The sequence below is a fragment of the Hipposideros armiger genome, unplaced genomic scaffold (genome assembly GCF_001890085.2).
Source record: "Hipposideros armiger isolate ML-2016 unplaced genomic scaffold, ASM189008v1 scaffold_491, whole genome shotgun sequence".
NCBI lineage: Eukaryota > Metazoa > Chordata > Mammalia > Chiroptera > Hipposideridae > Hipposideros > Hipposideros armiger.
In genome coordinates, this window is record NW_017731841.1 from 821691 (window position 1) to 839678 (window position 17988).

Below are 17988 nucleotides of genomic sequence, written 5' to 3' on the forward strand. Positions count from 1 at the left end.
GTTAGGTTAATGGAGAGTTCAGATTTGGCGCTTGTCTGCATCTACTGTCTGGGTAGGGGAAGGACTCAACAAAGGAATAATGGCACTTACCAGCACTTCTGAACAGACAGTTGTGAGAGCTATCCCAATCCCTGCCCCTCCAACCCTTGCCCTGAAGCTAGTCAATTCAGTTACTCCCTGTATGTCCCTGGTGCTTTTTGAGCTGCTGCTCTGCTCTGGAACGCTGAGTGAGTGATTTTGTGAGCTGTGAGTCTATGCTTGGGCCCTTTAAGATCTGTGGCATCTTTATTTCTAGCAGCCTGTTGTCTTTCTCAGTCACAATCTGCGCTGGTGTTCATAGATGTTATGGGGACTTATCTTCCTGACCCTGGTGTCCTGGGCTGGGTAGCCTAGTGTGGTGCTGGGACCCCTCACTTCTCAGGGGATACTTCTGTAGCCAAGATGCCCCTCCTGATACTTAACCATCACATGTGGGTGTGGGACCAGCTCACTCATTGTCTGCGCCCTTCCTGCCAGTCTCAGCATGACTTCTTCTTTATATTCTTAGTTATAGAACTTCTGATCAACTAGTCTTCAGGTGGTTTTCAAGGGTGGTGGTTCTATAATTTAGTTCTAATTTTGATATTGTGGGAGGAGGTGAGCACAGCATCTGCCTGCTCTGCCTCCTTGACCTGGAATCTTTCTATAATAGTATTTGTTGAATGTTAGATAATAGAATTATGATGGATAAAAAGGTTTTTTTAGAGAGAGAGAAAAGAAGAAAAGGCTTCCAGATTAAACTAATACTTTTCCGCAAAGTTAATTCTCTCTGTACTGAATTTTAAAGGCATATTGAGGGAAGGGAGAGTATTTTATCAGTTTGTAGTCTTTTCAGGTCTTTTAAGAAACTGCATGAAAAAGTATTAATTCACTGTGGACTAACATGGAATTTGTTTTGTTGCATGGCCTGGTTTGCGGTGGAATTCACATCAGAGAGTAAGTTCCAATCCTTTTTTTCTTATTTTCTTTAATACATTTGCTTTGTATAGTATCACTAGTTGTAAACAGTGTTAACCTGAGATATGAGAGTCTGGGCAAAGCCAATGTAGGCATTTTTAATGTTTTGGAGACTTTGGACGAAATTATGAATTAAATATGTGAAATGTTTGGTTTTCATTTGTGTCTAGGTTTTCAGTATGTTTTTGGAGACTCTTGTAGATTTTATAATAATTCATAAGGATGACTTGCAAGACTGGCTTTTTGTTCTTCTCACACAATTACTTAAGAAAATGGGAGCAGATTTACTTGGATCTGTGCAAGCAAAAGTTCAGAAGGCTCTAGATGTCACAAGGTAAGTGTTTTTCCCAGCTTTTCATATATAATTGGCATACGACACTGTGTAACTTCAAAGTGTAAAACGTGATGATTTGATACACCTATATACTGATTATCGCGGTTAGTCAACACTTTCTTCACCTCATATAATTATCATTTTTTGTGGTGGTGGTTGAGAACATCTAAGATCTATTCTCTTTAAAACCTTTCAAGTGTAAAATACAGTATTGTTAACTGTATTATAATTGGAAGTTTGTACCCGTTGACCAACATCTCCCCATTTCCTTTACCCCCTAACCACTGGCAACCACCATTCTGTTCTCTGTTTCTATGGGTTTGGCTTTTTTTTTTTTTTTTGAGATTCCACATGTAAGTCAGAATTAGGGAACGTTCGTATATACCAGTATAGCATTGGCGACAAGGGCTAGGGTGATTCAGCTGATAATAAATGAATGAAGTAGCTAGGAGGGAGGGTTAATTCATACAATAAGCTGGAGGTGTGTGGTCAGTTGTGACCATGTTGGAACGTGTGTCCAGTGGTAGTAGACTTTTCAAGAAAGGCCAGAAATGTGGATTAAGGCAACACATTTGAGCTTTGTTTTTTGGGGTTTTTTTAGACTGCGAAAGCCAAATAAAACATTTGTGAGCCGGACTTGGCCTGTAGGTTGCTTGCTTAATTTAGGTGAATTTATGAATGACAAGATTCATTTCAGATTTTCAGGGATGGCGGGAATATTACAATTACATTCCTCAATGTTGGTGGTTAAGGAAAACAGTTATTCCCTTCCTGTTAATTTTCCTGGATACCTCTTTCCTTTAGGAATCCTGTTCTCAGTAGAGTTGGCCTGAGTTTCTAAAGCATGTTTATCATTCTTTTTTCCTCAGCAGCTGAGATGTATAGCTGCTTAAACTTATCTGGGATTAGTAAGTGAGTATCTAGGAGCTCAGTGTTGGCTGAGGGCTGTTCCTCAAGTAATAGACCCGATTACAGATCTGCCTCAGTTTCTTTTCGCTGTACCTAACAACAGGGCAGGGCACATTTCCAGGTTAAATACACCAGTTACCTACAGAAGAAAGGAGAGGCATTTTTGTGTGTGGTTTGTCAACCTTGTTTCTTTAATTTATAGCAAGTATGAGTCACTTAAATTATGTATACTGAAGTGTACTTTGCTTCCAGAAATGGTCCTCATAGCTTCCTGGATGCAAATAGATGTGGGGAAAAACAATGTGCTAATGGGTCAAGTTTACTTCTCTTATAATGCTGGTGATACTAGTACTTAGTATGTGCCGTGTACTTTATATTTTTCTTGTATTATTTCATTTAAATTTCAGGTCTGTCCTATGATTTTATAGTTTTGAACTGCATCCCTTTTCTTTTTACTACACTTTAATAGATTGAGAAAAGTCTCTAAAGAGAGTTTAAAGACTCAGCCTCAATGGTAATAGATGTTTGCTTTGTATTACCTTTCTTGTTAGTATGGAAGGTACGTCTGCATTATCCACATTGGCTCCATTATGCAATTTTACACATATTAGTAATCACAGCATTTTAAGAGACAGGGAAAGCATTGACTTGCATAAGCCAAGAGCCCTCATGGTTACTCAGTTGGACCAAAGATGTGAGACAACTAAACACATGGGATAAGTAACAGGTAAGAATGGAGCAGGAGAGGGGCTCCTGTGGCCCCCTATTGTGTGGCTGGATGGTGATGGTTCTTGCTGAGTACCCCACACGTGCTTCTTTTGTGGTGACTATACCAAATAGAGATCATAAGCAGCTACCCAGCTAGGGCCAAGGAGAACAATGCAGTTAGCTTAAGCAAGGTCAGCAGTGTAATCAGGATGTAAAAATAAGAATTGGGAATTGGCAGTGTTTTTTGTGTAAGCAATATTCAGAAAGATGGCTAGAGAGAAGATGAACAGATTCCTAGAAGACAGGTAGGAATCTCTTCCTTATTAGTTTATTGCTTAATATTAACTTTTAAAATAGTGTACTCAAAGTAAGTTTACCTGTATGTGTTTTGGGAGTTTTAACAAGACTTCCCATTTTCTAAATTTTTTTATATAATGGGTATTTAATATTTACATAAAGTTAAAAGTACTGCTTAAAAATGTGAACAGGCTTGCTTTTACATATATTAATCTACAACAGTATATTTTTTTGTTTTTTGTATGGTTTTACATTATTTTTTGTAATAATTTTTTCTTAAAAAACCAAGCACTTATTTCTTTCTTTAAACCTAGGGACTCCTTTCCATTTGATCAGCAATTTAACATTTTGATGAGATTTATTGTGGATCAAACTCAGACTCCTAACCTCAAGGTTGGTAACGATTTGTCATTACAATTCAACCTCTAGAAGTCAAATTCGATTAAAATTTCCTTTTTCCACATGGCTCATATTTGGCTGTTCTGAATACATTTGCTGTGATCATGCTTGTAACACCTCTTTGTGGACATGTTTTCATTTGTCTTGGTTCAGTACTCGGTAGAGAAATGGCTAGCTTATTGGCGTATGTTTAACTTTATTTTAAACTGTTAAAATGGTTGTATTATATTCCTATCAGCAATGTATCAGAGCTCCAGTCACTCCACATCTTTACCAACATTTGGGTATTATTACTCTGTCACAGTATTTGAACTAGAAAATTCTGAGGTGTTGAGATAGGTATCTTACTGGAATTTTTAAAAATATTAACATTCTAACAACATGAATATTACTTGTTACGTGTTGTTGTAAAGTCAAACCTATAATAACAGACTAAATTTGAGGGAGGATATGTGTTTATTTGAGTTAGGTCGTATAAATCATCTGTTATTTGATCATTAACTTTTGTTGGGGTTTTAGGATAGGCTCAATAAAAACCCTTTTCTAATGAGGTGAGAACCAATTGAGATAACAATGGAGAAGTTAAGGCAGAATATCAACCTGATTACTGAAAATGTCGCCTTGCAAGGCATGGCCTAGAATGTCTAAAAACCAGTCCTGACTGCAGAGCTGCCCTTGCCCTCCTGGTCAGTGGCAGAGCGGGAAATGCCATGTCTTCCTACCGTGCCTCCCATCACGTGAATGTCCTCAGCACACCTGAGGAGCAGAGCATGCCTTCTCGGCAGGCACGCTGCTCTGCAAACGCAGAGGATTGAGCTGCGTGCCACTCTCCTCTTCCCAAGCTTCCCTATCAGTCGTTTCATGCTTTCTGTCCTGATGGATGTGGTACCGTAAATCCAGGAGAAAGGAGGTGTCCCCTCAGTAGTATGTTCACTTTTCTCTGATCAAAGATTCATAAAGTGTACTTAACGTTTATCATTATTGGATCTTTCAGGTCAAAGTTGCAATCCTGAAGTACATTGAGTCTCTCGCCAGACAGATGGATCCAACAGACTTTGTAAATTCTAGTGAGACCAGGCTTGCTGTTTCTAGAATTATAACCTGGACAACAGAACCAAAGAGTTCGGATGTGAGAAAGGTATGTCCAAAAGAGCTGCGGTGCAGCTCTAATGACAGACCGTTCTTAGCATGTGTTAGAAAAAGCAATGTAGCTAGAAGCTTGCCAAGCGCCCCCACACCCGCATGCAAACCTCTGTCACTCCTTTTCTGTGAAAACCAAGACTTGGCTTTGGCCCCTTATCTTCTCTCTCCAGCTCCACCTTGTTCCAGTTTCTGAAGCTTAAAATGAAAATCTGAATTCTTGTATGATGGGTGTATGGTTTTCTTCGGCATCTATTTATGTTGTTCAATGTGAAAGCACTAGTAGTTTAGTATCTCTTACAGGTACATTGGTTTCCCTTGCATTAGTTTTGTGACATGTACTTTGAGGATAGAATTGCAGATTTATGGTTACCTAGCCATGATGTGCCTAATAGTAAAGTGTGGTTGAAAGTTTGCTAAGATACAATGAATTGTCGAGTTTAAAAATAGCACAAAAACTTGCAATTCTATGCCACACTTGGAGCACACTCTCTTTGACTTGGGGAGTGAGGTGGAGAGGTAAAATTCAGAGTTTTGAGACACCCTGATAACCAAGGTGGTGCTTTGATTTTCGGGGGTTTTTTTGTTTTGTTTTAAGCTGCTGAAGAGAAATACTTGCTCCTTACTTCTGAAATGGCACATTGAGAGGCACAGAACACAGGAGTGAGCACGGGTTACTGTTATTTCTATTACTAGGCAGTTTTCTGCCTCAGGACTATTGCGAAGATTATTTAATAAATGTAGAGCATTTAACCAATTCCTGACACATCATAAGTACAAAACAAGGATTCATTATTATTGTTTGTTGTTTCTATTATTCGTTTCCTGTCGGTGTCTTATTCTTCTACGCTTGAATTGCACACATGGCCATTATTCTTTCATGCTTGCATTTTTCCTGCTGTACTGTACTTCCTCCACAGCCACCCATACCAACATAGTCCTTTGGCTTTGGGGCAGAGTTGATAATGTCGACCACTTGGGTCTAGGCAGGGAAAAAGGAAAGGATGATTCCAAGGAATAGTTAGCAAGGTTGGTGTCTTTCAAAATGCAAATGCGCACATAGCGCCGTCTCTAGTAGAGTCAAGGAGGACTGAAGAAGCATCTGTGAGGCTGGTTTGTGTGGGTCGCAGTCCATGTACTTCTCTTATTCATTGTATAGTAATAAACTAAGTTGTTCAAGGTCAAAGGAACAAGGGCAAATCTTATTAAAGTACTTATTCAAAATTTTTGTTCTAATATTAACTAAGGTTTTTGATTCATGATCCTTTAAAAAAATTTCTTAACATTTATTAAAGTGCATTTCACTGAACCTTTAATTTAACCATTAAGCCAGTTTGGATTAGGGAGGTACAGTGGGAGGTGATTGAATGATTTGGTTGGTTTGTAAGTCAGAAACAGATATTTCTGTTGTAATTTTCAAAATCACAAGATCAACCAATAAACACAAAAGCCTTAAGTGCAGCTTTCTATCTTTAATTGTAACACGTACATATGTGTGTGTCTATGTGAGTATGTGCTTTGTAGTTAAATGTTACTTAAGTGTTCCGTCCTGTGGGGCCAAAACATATTTTAGACTTCCCATTATAGTGATTAGGGCCTGCGTGGGAACAACTGACTTTGATCATAATGTCCACTTTCTCTGGACATGCATATTAAAGATGTGAACTAGGATGTATTGTCCTAGCTTTTCTGATCAGGATGCCACAGCAACTTTTTTCCTTGAGTTATCTAGCCTGGGGCTCCAAGACACTCACCTTATTTTAATACTAGCTTAAGTCAAATACAGTTGGAATATTAAATATATTGCCTGTAACCACAGGGTTCATTTGCTGTTTAATCTGCACAGTTTCAGTTACTTTGGATCACACAGAGCTTTTCGCAAAGCCTAGTCACCCCTGGCATTCTACTTCTGGTGCCCACCCTCACTTCCTCCCCATCTCTGTCCCCATCAGGAGGTCTGCTGAACACCTTACCTTCAGGCCAAGTTCAAACCCAGGTTCTAGGACATTACTGACCTTCAGAGGAATTTCAAAAGCTTCATATCAGTAGTTCTTAGTCCCGACTGTAATTAAAATCAACCTAGATACCTGGTCTCCAGCACAGGTAATTTGACTTAATTGGTATAGAGGAGAGCTTGGACATTGTTTTGTGTCTGATTGGGATTCCCTCCATTCTTGGCTGATTTTTAATGCACAAAGTTGAGACCCATTATTTGAGATGATTATCCTGGGGTTGAACCTCAAGACACACAGATTGCTGGTGTAGTCTTGGCCTTGGTTGCCACTAATTCTCTTGGTCCCCAGCCGAGGCCCTCATTATCTTCAGGGCTAGGCCTGGGCTTGCCAGTCCCTCGTGTCTTTCCCACCTTCCTACTTTTGCTCACCTTGTATGCCCAGCACCTAGCATAGTACCTGTAGGAACGAAGTAGGCACTTAATAAATATTTTGAGTGAATTAATAAATGATAAACATCCAAAGAAAAATGATGTAATTTCAAGTAACATTTTGAAGCCATTATTTCCAAAACCATAGTCTTGGAAGTTCCCCTCTTTTGGCTTCTGTATTAGTATTCTATTGTAGAACAAATTACTACAAACTTAGCAGCTTGAAACTACAGAAATTTATATCTCACAGTTTTGTGGCTCAGGACTCCAGCATGTGTTCTCTGGGTTCTCTGCTCAAGGTCCTACCAGGCTGAAGTCAAGGTGTCGTCTGAGTCTTCCATCTCCTCTGAGGCCTGAGCTTCTTCCAGCTCACAGGTTCTCCGCCAAATCCAGATAGTTCCTTACAGGTGCTGGGCTGAGGTGCCTGCTTTCTTGCCCACTGTCAACAAGGGGGCGTTCTCAGCTCATGGAGGCTACCTGTCCTCTATCACATGGCAGTTTGCCTCTTCAAAGCCAGCAGGAGAATACTGGAAGAAATAATGTCCAAAAACGTTTCAAATTTGATGGAAAACAGTAAGCTGCACATCTAAGCAGCCTAACAAGCTCCTAGTAGAATTTTTAAAAAGCTCCACGCCTAGATACATCATAGTGAAACAATTGAGAGTCAAAGACAGAGAGGATCCTGAAAGCAGCAAGAGTAAAGCAGCTCATCATATCCAAGAGAGCCTCGGTATGATAAACAGCTGGCTTTAATTACATCTGCAAATCCCTTCTGTCACATAACAATTACGATGTGGTGTCTCATCACATTCACAAGTCCCACTCACTCTAGGGGGCGGGAATCTTGGACCTTCTTAGTGTTGTGCCTACCAAGGCTTTGGTCTCTTTCAGTGGGTTGGCAGGAATCTTCCATAGTTATTAGGTAATTCCTTAGCTCTTACTTAAATAGGTTCAACTTAGCAGATGCATCTCCACTTTCTGGGAACCCTCTAGATTTTTTTTTTTTTTTTTTTATCATCAATGATGTCTGTGGCTCTGGATTGTCTGGCTTTCAGTTGTACACATGCATCCAGCACTGGCTAGGGAAGCACTGTGATTGATTCAAATAGGTGTGTTAATGTGCCGTATTCAAGTAAGTGTTCTTTTGCCCCATTCATACCACCCACAAACTATCCATTAGAAAAACTGCAGGTTAATCCTTCCTGGAGACAGAGTCACTTTTACTGAAATGCTCTGCTTTGATGCACCATCCATTGTACTTGTATATAAATATAGATGCTGCTGTAAGTAATGCAGCTGCCTTCCTCAGGAATTTGAGAGGTATTTGAAAGATTGTCTAAATGAATGTAGTACTTAAATAGATTAAAATATGAGTAGAATTTGTGATACCTATATTACTGTACCCTAAGAGCTGAAAGCATTAACACTTTAAAACTGTAAAAAGGCCATTTTTATCTGGATAATTCAATGCACTAAAGATCCTCTAACCTAGCTCTTTTAAATAAATACATGTTTTGCCTCCTCTTTCATTTGCAGAGTTATTAAAAGATGTACCAGATAAATCTTGGAAAACCTTAGTGATTTAAAAGCACTTTGTGATCGTGAACCAAGTTCTGTTGTTGTCCTTTTTAATTTCTTAAAAGTAGAATGAGGTTATACTGTAAATACTAGAAGAGCCTTCAGTCTGAAATCTATGCAGTAAACTTTCACATTGGCCCCATCCCTGGGGAATATTCAGACGGTCCTATTTGGGAAGGCACTTCAGAAACATTTTAAGCTGACATAGCTCTGATTTTTTTACTTTAGCATTTTTAATATTTTGTTTCCCTTTTTATCTTAGTGTGTTGGGGTGTTTCATATTGGCGAGGGAGAGGTGTTTAAAAATTTAAGATGTTTTGGGCCGGCCGAGTGGCGCGATGGTTAAGAACTGGCTTGGGACGCCAGAGGGCCCCAGTTCGGATCCCACATATGAGGGCCAGTGACACTGCCCTCTACAGCTAAGATGCTGAACAACAGCTCAACCTGGAGCTGGGCTGCCATGAGTCACCAGCGACAGCGTAGGCTGCAGCCCCTGATGCAGTGGGTTGCCATGGGCTACTGTGTGTAGCCAGCAGCCAGCGTGAGCGGCCAGCAGCTGCAGTGAGCGGCTGTCCAGAAGCCGGCGACTGATCTGCCTCGCCCGGGAAGAGCGCAATGATGGAGCCAACTTGGGCCAGTGAAGCAACGTCCTCCACAGCTAGGCTGAGGAGCAAAACGACAGCAGCTTGTCTGTTCCCCTTCCCCCGATTCCCCAGCACTGTTCCCATCCCCCCAATTCCCCAATAAAAATCTTTAAAAAAAAAAATTTAAGATGTTTTGAAAAGGAGGGAAGAAGAGCAATGGAAACCGGAACACAAGCCAGTCGCTGCTGCGCTTATCAGGCTGCGACTGAAGGGAATTTGCTGTAGGCATGATGGGGAGGACTAACTGCAATAAAGAATGTAAAACCGTAACTAAGTTTTTTTTCATTTGCTGTTAGCTCCCCCTGTCGTTACTTGAGGGTTGTTTTGGTTTTGCTGCTGCTTTTGGTGGAATGAATTGAAAACAAAATTTTTTCCAGAATCAGGAAAGTGTTTTCCTATCAATCAAAAGGAATGTGGTAATGTCGTTAGAATTGTGAGTGATGAACAGTGATGTGTTCATATTTTAGGGTTCTGAATCCCTGTATGTTTGCGCAGCATATGTGGTTCTCTGGCATTTAGCATCTACTTCGCCAGGTGAAATAACAGATTTAGCCGCAACATGTTGTTTTGAGAAATGTGGGAATTGAAGGCACGGCAAAGGAACCTAGAAAGTGTAAAGATGCTGTTGGCTGGAGTAGGAAAAGGATATTAATAGCCTTCAAAAGTTGACATTTCAAAAATGAAAAATTTTTTAATCTGATTTTACACAGGCAGCATGGCCTGCGAAAATATAACGGCTTTACCATCAAATGAGATTTGGATCTCAGCTTAATTATGGCTGCCCCTTTCAGGTCTCATGTTGACCTCTTTGATCTCCCGTTTCATCACATAGAGCAAGAATACTAAAACTTCTGGGGAAGATTATGATTACTAATGACATAGCAAATGATTGAGGTTTAAAACTGGTAATAACTTATTATTTTTATTATTCTTAGCTTTTAGATTATATATATGTACATGATTTTATAAAATAAGCCAGATATTTTTACAGCTTGCAAATAACCGCAGTTTTGGCACTTGCTTCTTCTGTCTGATTAAATCCTACCGCCTTTCCTGTTTGTCAGTCCCCGCTTCAGTGTAGTCGAGTAGGTGAGGATTTGCCCACTAGGTCAGCTTCAACCTGCTCTGGGCTTGGAGAAGGAAACTTGGAAGAAAATTGTAAACAGGTAGATTGAAAACTGTGTACTAATTTGAAAAAAGATACTTTGTGGTTTGCATTTTAGATTATTAATACTGATTACCCTTGTGAAAACACCTAAAATTAATACAATTCTATTTGAGCGTGTGTGTGGGAGGGGAGTGGGGGATGCTGTGTAAATGTTTGTGTTTTGGTATGTTTTATGATTAACACCCTACCCAAAGAAATAGCCTTGTTGAGTGTAGATCTCTATCATATTTTAATGGAATAGTAAAGGACAGATACTAAATGAGAAATGTCTGAGGGTTTTGAAATACCTTCTCTTTGGTGATTTTGTAAAGCATTATTTTCATGACAATCTGAAGGGAACAGTAATATATGCTTAATAACTTAGAAAACTCCTTTTCCCTCCAAATTTTAAGTTTTCCCTGATTAATACCAGCACTGAAACATTTGTCAGAGCTTTATTATCTCCTATTTGGAAGAAGTCTTCTGCTGTAAGGTACACAGTATTGAAGGCATTTGACAACCCTGGCAGTTCTTTTCAAACAGTAAGCAGTGACCTTTGAAGAACCTTTTACACACACACACACACACACACACACACACACACCCATATTCTACTGTAGGGGTGTGAGTGGGAATCATTTCCTTTTAAGTTGTTATTTGATATTTAAAATATATTGCACTAGAGTTGTCCATCAGAAAGTCAGCAACACTCTTGAGTTTTTGTGTGGCTGATAGTGGAAACAGGAGTTACTCATTTTGACCATGAGCTAAGCCCCAGGCTTTTCTAATGAACCTAACCCATTCCCATATTTGGAATTATTCCATTTCTGGAACTTGAATCTCATTAGAAAAAGATTTTACTATGAAAACAGCTTTAAGCCAAAGGGTGACTTTTGAAACCTGTATAAAATCATACGCATTTTATATTTTGGAATATGTAAAACTAAACCATATTCATTTATATGTATAATTCACATATATGTACCATCTGTCCAACTAGTCATATTTTCAAAATTTCCTGACTTTCTATTTGATTTCTTATCAAAATTCAACTTTAGGATTATTGAGAGAGGGTTCTTTAGTGGGTCAGAAGTTAGTCCACTGTACTTTCTTTTCCCATATGACTAAAAATCACTAATATAAAGTAGCCATGAATTAGCAGAATTTCTAGGCCTATCATCTTGCAGCCTTCCTGTTCCTAAAAGATCCCACTAATTTTATAATTTGCTTCATGAGAAACCTCAAGTAAGTTTGTAGTATTAGATGTCATGTCACTCTGGGAAGAAATATGATCTTTTAAAGTAAAGACAGAGAGGCCCATTTCAAATGAAAACATACTATTCAAAAATATGATACATTTTATAATTTCAAATGTCATTTTCAGTCAACAACAAAAAAAAAGTGCCTAAATTTTCTTACTAAATTAGCAACATTGATTTCCTACCCCTGCTAAAACTCAAGTCTGCTTCTTTCTTTCTCTTTGAAGTACAGTTTTTTTCTGCATGCATTTTTCTAACATCTAATAAAATATTTTTTTTAAATGCACAGGTTACTTTGCATGATTTTGAAATTTTCTCTTATACAGATGTTTAAATCATGTTAGCAGTATATTAAATTGGTGGTGAAATAAATTCCTCCAGATAATGATTTATTAAAAATGTTTCAGTAATGGAATATAGAAGTGTATATTTTAGTACAATTATAGTAATGATTTTTGCTTGTCATGAAAGCACTCTGGCCTATTGTGATTTAATTTGGATAGAAATGACTATATTTGGCGGTCAGGAGAAAAAAGAGATATTTTTGCCCAATGCTGTGTGTAATGAATGCTTTTGACATGTTAAAAAAGTAATTTTTGATCACTCTGTAAAAAAATTTTACTGATATTTTAAAATTCATAATTAATTTTTATTTTTGGTTAAACACATTTGGATCTTTGGAGTTTTTTTCCTCCTTCGCCAGGCATAAATAGTAGTTTTATCTTAACTGGACCTAGAATTAATTTCACAGTGTAAAAGCACTGAAATATTTTGTGATACCTATTTCCAAACAATTTCTCAGCAGATATGTTTTTTGTAATATTGTATATCATGAGAAAAATATTCACAATAATTACTGCAATCCTAAAAATTGCAGTCTTTGTAAAAATAAAAGTATGCTTTTAGTCAAAAGATTTTCATAATGTGTTTTCCTTTCTTTTGACTCTTAGAAATTTGTAAGAAATGCTGGTTAGTATTTACTAAAATTTTCTTTTGGCGTAGTTTTTCTAAATTAAACCCTCGTAACTAATTCCTCGGGCATCGTTTTTGAGCTCAGAATGCCTGCTACTGCACTAGTTCCATAGAAAGCACTTAGCTTGCTGGAGAAGTCCACAAGTCTCATTTGACTACTATTGCTTCAGCTAATTGCTTTTTTCCACCTTGCTGCTATAGTGATTACAAGCAGTTCTGCAGTATGTTGTCTCAATTAATAAAGAAAAGTAGAATGTTTTCTAAGAGGCAGAAGAATGAGTTTTTAATTTGTACCATGTAAATCTGCTTTTCTTTCCAAAGACTGTCTCTCTCCTCAATTCATAGGTATAAAAGTACGAATTTTTAAGATATTTAGGCTCTGTCTTTTTCTAGTATTTTTCTCAGTCACTAGGAGTGGGGTTGAGGAAAAGTGGTTTCTCAAGATAACCCCGTGGTAGCTTATTTAGAAAATTGTTCTTACCAGGATGCACTGGGAGCCCTGTCCAGTTACAGCTTCCTAGAATGAACAGTCTTAAGCTTTTAAATTATTTGATTGCTTCATTTATGTACTCACCTGCTTCATTCCCAGTGCTAGATGACACAGGAAATATTACAGGCATTTATTATTAAAGCGCTGTGGAAATCCACTGCCAGGGCATTAAAAGGCAACCAGGACTTACTTTCCAGGTTGATCCAGACTATAATTGATGATATAATTTTTTCCAGGTCCTTTTTATTTTTATTTATTTATTTTTTGTGTGTGTGAAGATGTCCTTTTACTATTTATTTTACTCATACAAAAATGTTTTCTTTTAAAAACAATTTTAGGGCCGGCCGAGTGGCTCAGTTGGTTAAGAGCACAAGCTCTGAGCAACAGGGTCACCGGTTCGATTCCCACATGGGCCAGTGAACTGTGCCCAAGCTGAGCTGCTGCTGAGCTGCCAGCAGGGGGCAGGATGGCTCAGCTGGTGAGAGCACGTGCTCCTAACAACAAAGTTGCCGCTTAGACTCCCACATGGGATGGTGGGCTATGCCCACCCGCAACTAAGATTGAACATGGCACCTTGAGCTGAGTGGCCATGAGCTGCGGAAGGGCGGCCAGATGGTGACTGGACTTGGAGCTGTGCTAGCTGTGCCCTCCACAACTAAGAATGAAGGACAACAACTTGGCTGTTTTCCTTCCTCAATTCTTCAACACTGTTTCCCTTCCCCAATTCCCCAATAAAATCTTTTTAAAAATAAAAAATAAAAACAAAAACAATTTTAATCAACATTTTGACCAGGATATGCTATTGTACATTCCATAAATTAATCATGTCATCTTTTTCTAGGCAGCGCAAATTGTGCTGATTTCTCTGTTTGAACTGAACACACCTGAATTTACCATGTTACTTGGTGCCTTGCCAAAAACATTCCAGGATGGTGCCACCAAACTCTTGCATAACCACCTCAAGAATTCCAGTAACACCAGTGTGGTGAGTGCCTCCGTCACAGTTGGTGCCTCTGTGGTGCGCATGACCTCTGTTTGCCCTTGTCTAGAGGATGCTCTGATAGAAGGGATGCTCCGATTGTTCTTTCAGTAGATGTGTGCATCTCGAGGATGCAGGCCATGTTTGATCCTGCCAGATTTCCAATGAATGAATGAGCCTGATATTTAAATGCGGCCTTTTTCTTAAGTTAGGTTGTTCAGTCAGTTAAATTTTTACATTTAGTCATTTATTAAACTTACTCTTTTTTCATACTGTAAAGATGCAAGTGCTCAGCTGTGTCTGTTACTCTAGCACAAGTGACATCAGTCATTCAGCTTCAGGAAGGCCTCTATGACAGGTATCCATTTTTGGTTTAATGTGCACTTAAAACTGGCCATAGTGATTCAGCAAAACAAATCACCCTGATTGTGCCATTTCTGCCCATTATTTACAATGGGTTAAAAGGCCAAGGGAGAAGTGCACCGTGCTCTGTATTTAGCCCTGGAGTCTTCATGCTTGTTCTGCTTTCACCCTAGGGCTCTCCCAGCAATACAATCGGCCGGACTCCTTCCCGACACCCCAGCAGCAGGACCAGCCCCCTGACCTCACCCACCAACTGTTCCCACGGGGGCCTGTCTCCAAGGTAATGCCATTTCAACAGAAGTGAAGAAACCAAAGTGCCCCAATATCTGTCTAGCCTATTTTTATGTTTTTAGACCAAGCTTAGTGCCCAAAAGTGTATGAGTATCAGGAGACCATGGGTTCTAGTCCTTACCCAAATCTTAACTACAGTCTTGGGCAGAGCGGTTACCATCTGCAGTGAAATGAGCAGTTTGTGCTGAATGGTCTCTGATATTCTTCTAGCTCTAAACATTCCCTAGTACCTTAGAGATTTTAAAACTAACAGTTACATTTAGTACTGTTTCCCATAGAAACATTTAGAAACTCTCTATAAGTGATGGGAGCACCTGAAGAAGGTATTTAGTCATCTACATAAACTCTTTCTAGTCTGTCCACGCATAGTCTGGGGTGGTTTTCCACCCCAGTGGCCATCCAAGCATAGTTTTATCATTATGGTCTCCTGTGTGAAGCACAGTGCCGCTCTGGAGGAGGGAGTAAGGCTCAAACTCTTGCGAACATTGATTGGCCTTTACGGAGTCTGAGGCAGTGTATGGAAAAGAGAAAAATGCTTTGTCTTGGGGTTTTTAGTTACCATTTCTCCATGTGGCCAGAGCCGTTAGCAGTATGCATCATGGCTCCTGTGACACGCTGGCGGGTGCTGGAGTCCCCCGTGGCTCCCATGACCCGCTGGCAGGTGCTGGAGTCCTTCGAGGCTCACTCAGAGTAGTGGCCCAACAGGCCGGACTTCATAGGAAAGAGCCAATGCCTGGACCTGTAGGGTCATACATGCTGTGTTGTTCCCAAGAAGTCCACATCTTTGGGACCACTGACAAGGGGCTGTATCTAACGGGTCTCTGTCCCTGAGATCTTAAAATTATAAGATAGTCCTGCAAGTATTCCATTTTCCCTGTAAGGGTTAGTACCTGTTTAGCAGGAAGATAATCAAAATGTAAGTGCCCTTAAATTTCGATTTTTAAATGATCAAGAGTCTATCAAACTTCTCTGTCCTTACCACAGAATTTCTCTTCAGTTACCCAGGTTATATAAATATTATGGACTATATCAAGTTTGTATTTCTATTGGTGAACAAAGTATTTTGTGTACTTATAATATCCTGCTGTTTATGGTACCTTAGGTTTAATCACCCTAAGGCCGCCTTCCCTCGTCCCCACCCCCCCACTATATTTAAGTAGAATAAAGTATGATATTAGGCCTCCAAATGTGGCTTGTGTTATCAGGATTCCACAGGCTATTCTAATGAGACAATTGACACCAGAAACTAATGAAAATATGTCTGATGTCCTTCAGGTGTGGCTGAGGCTCAGCCAACAATCTTTTTTTTATTTTATGTAAACATCTGTATTGGGTTGTCAGAAAAGTCATGACGTATTATTCTATGTTTTTCGTTGCAAAAATGCGTCACGACTTTTCCAACAACCCAATGAAGTATATGGTTTGTTTTAAATTACCAGGGTCCATTGTTGACAGTAAGATAAATCATAGAGTTCTCTTTCTTAGTGGGGAAGGATTTTATGGAAACCTTGTATTCTCTGTAAATTGTTGCTTTTACCTAGAAGTGATACTTGACAACATTAATTGGGAAATCTGTTCTTCCATAGTACACAGTTCATACTTCTTACCTTTTAGTTATTTCATTATTAGGGTGGCACATTCCTTAGGTAATAAGCAAAAGGTAAAACTCAAAATTCAGTATTTTATTATTATATGTACTGATAGTCTTAAGATTGGTGGGACCTGCTACCATAATTCATCAGAGCTAAGGATTAGCTAGATATTAATCTCATAGATCCCCAAATTATTAAAAATTTTAATTTTTCCAGGTCACCATTCATTCTTAGTTGGCCTGATTTTAATTTTTACTGTTAGGTTTACAGGTCAGTAGAAGAAATGGAGAGATTTATTTTCAATATTAGGAAGTCCAGGTGTAACCTAAATATTTTTCTGTTGAAAAATTCTTCTTTAGGGGTTTACTTAGTTATGTAGTTTCTTTCTTTTTTAAAACAATGTATCCTCAGTGCATAACTAGCCAGATCTCCTTAACCAACTTGAATTCCATAGGAGAAATGATTTTTCTCACAACTAAAACTGTCCAGAAGTAGGAAAAACTGCCTCGTATCACTGGAAACAGTCAAATAGGCTACTTACTTTCTACCAGGAAAATTATAAAAGCAATGAACTCTTGTACAAAATAGGAGAATGAACTAAATTATACCACATTCTGAGGAGGTGATACACAAGTTGTACCGTATATAATCTCAGCTATTTTCCTGAGCAGTGCTCTTAAAACGTTTATTTCCTGTGACCTGCCATTCTTTTGAGTCATCTTGACCATATGATAGTAGCTTTTCATTCTTAAGGAGAAAAGTTATTGCCAATTATTTGTTTTTAATCTAATTTTGAGTATCAAAATGAACTAGTATTTTTTTTGGTGGGGGGTAAAAATTCTACACTTGGATCATGGTGGTAATAAAGAAGTATTCTAAAATGATGGAAAAAATCTAATTTTGATTGTGTTTTTTAAAACAAATTACTGGTAAGGAAGTCATTTTTATCAACCTAATAGTATTAGAGAAGCCATAGCTAACAGGTTAAACTTTTGTGAAATAATCCATTAATTATTGTTTCTGTGGGAGGGAAGAATTACTGCTTATTCCCAGCTAATAAACAACTACTACTGAGTGTTTGAGAAGGAGATATAACCTGCAGTTTCTCATCATTGAACACCTATTCATATTTGGGCTCACTTTACCAAGTGCGATTTATGTTAAATGAAAAAATAGAGTTGCAAGAGACTCCAGAAATCCCAGGAAATCCCTGTAGGATAATTCCCCTTAAGATAGAACAGTATATGCAGTCCTCACTCCTGAGCTTGGCAAACATTTGGAGCAAAGTAACACTAACCAGATAACCTCTGTCACCCCTAGCGATAAAAGGCAATTTCAGGTAGAGGCTGCATTCATCCCATCAGGGGATCGAGGCGATCCATAGCATCAAGTGGGATTACCTGTGAGCTCCGGGGAGGTGGGGTACACCCTCCTTATTCTCCCCCTGTTCGCGGAGCTCCACTCTGAGGTGGTCCCATATTCCTCTTTTACCCCCTCCCCCAGCTCA

General features: G+C 38.9%; 1 protein-coding gene across 1 annotated transcript in view; it reads left to right on the forward strand.

Moving 5' to 3' along the window:
* The window catches only part of CLASP1 (cytoplasmic linker associated protein 1), a 285385-nt gene that overhangs the window by 223850 nt on the left and 43547 nt on the right, over positions 1-17988 (forward strand). Inside the window, exons 29-34 of the mRNA XM_019667264.1 lie at positions 973-975; positions 1167-1330; positions 3559-3637; positions 4638-4781; positions 14098-14241; positions 14772-14878. Coding sequence (XP_019522809.1) covers positions 973-975; positions 1167-1330; positions 3559-3637; positions 4638-4781; positions 14098-14241; positions 14772-14878 — 641 coding nt within the window. The remainder of the gene's footprint in view (positions 1-972; positions 976-1166; positions 1331-3558; positions 3638-4637; positions 4782-14097; positions 14242-14771; positions 14879-17988) is intronic.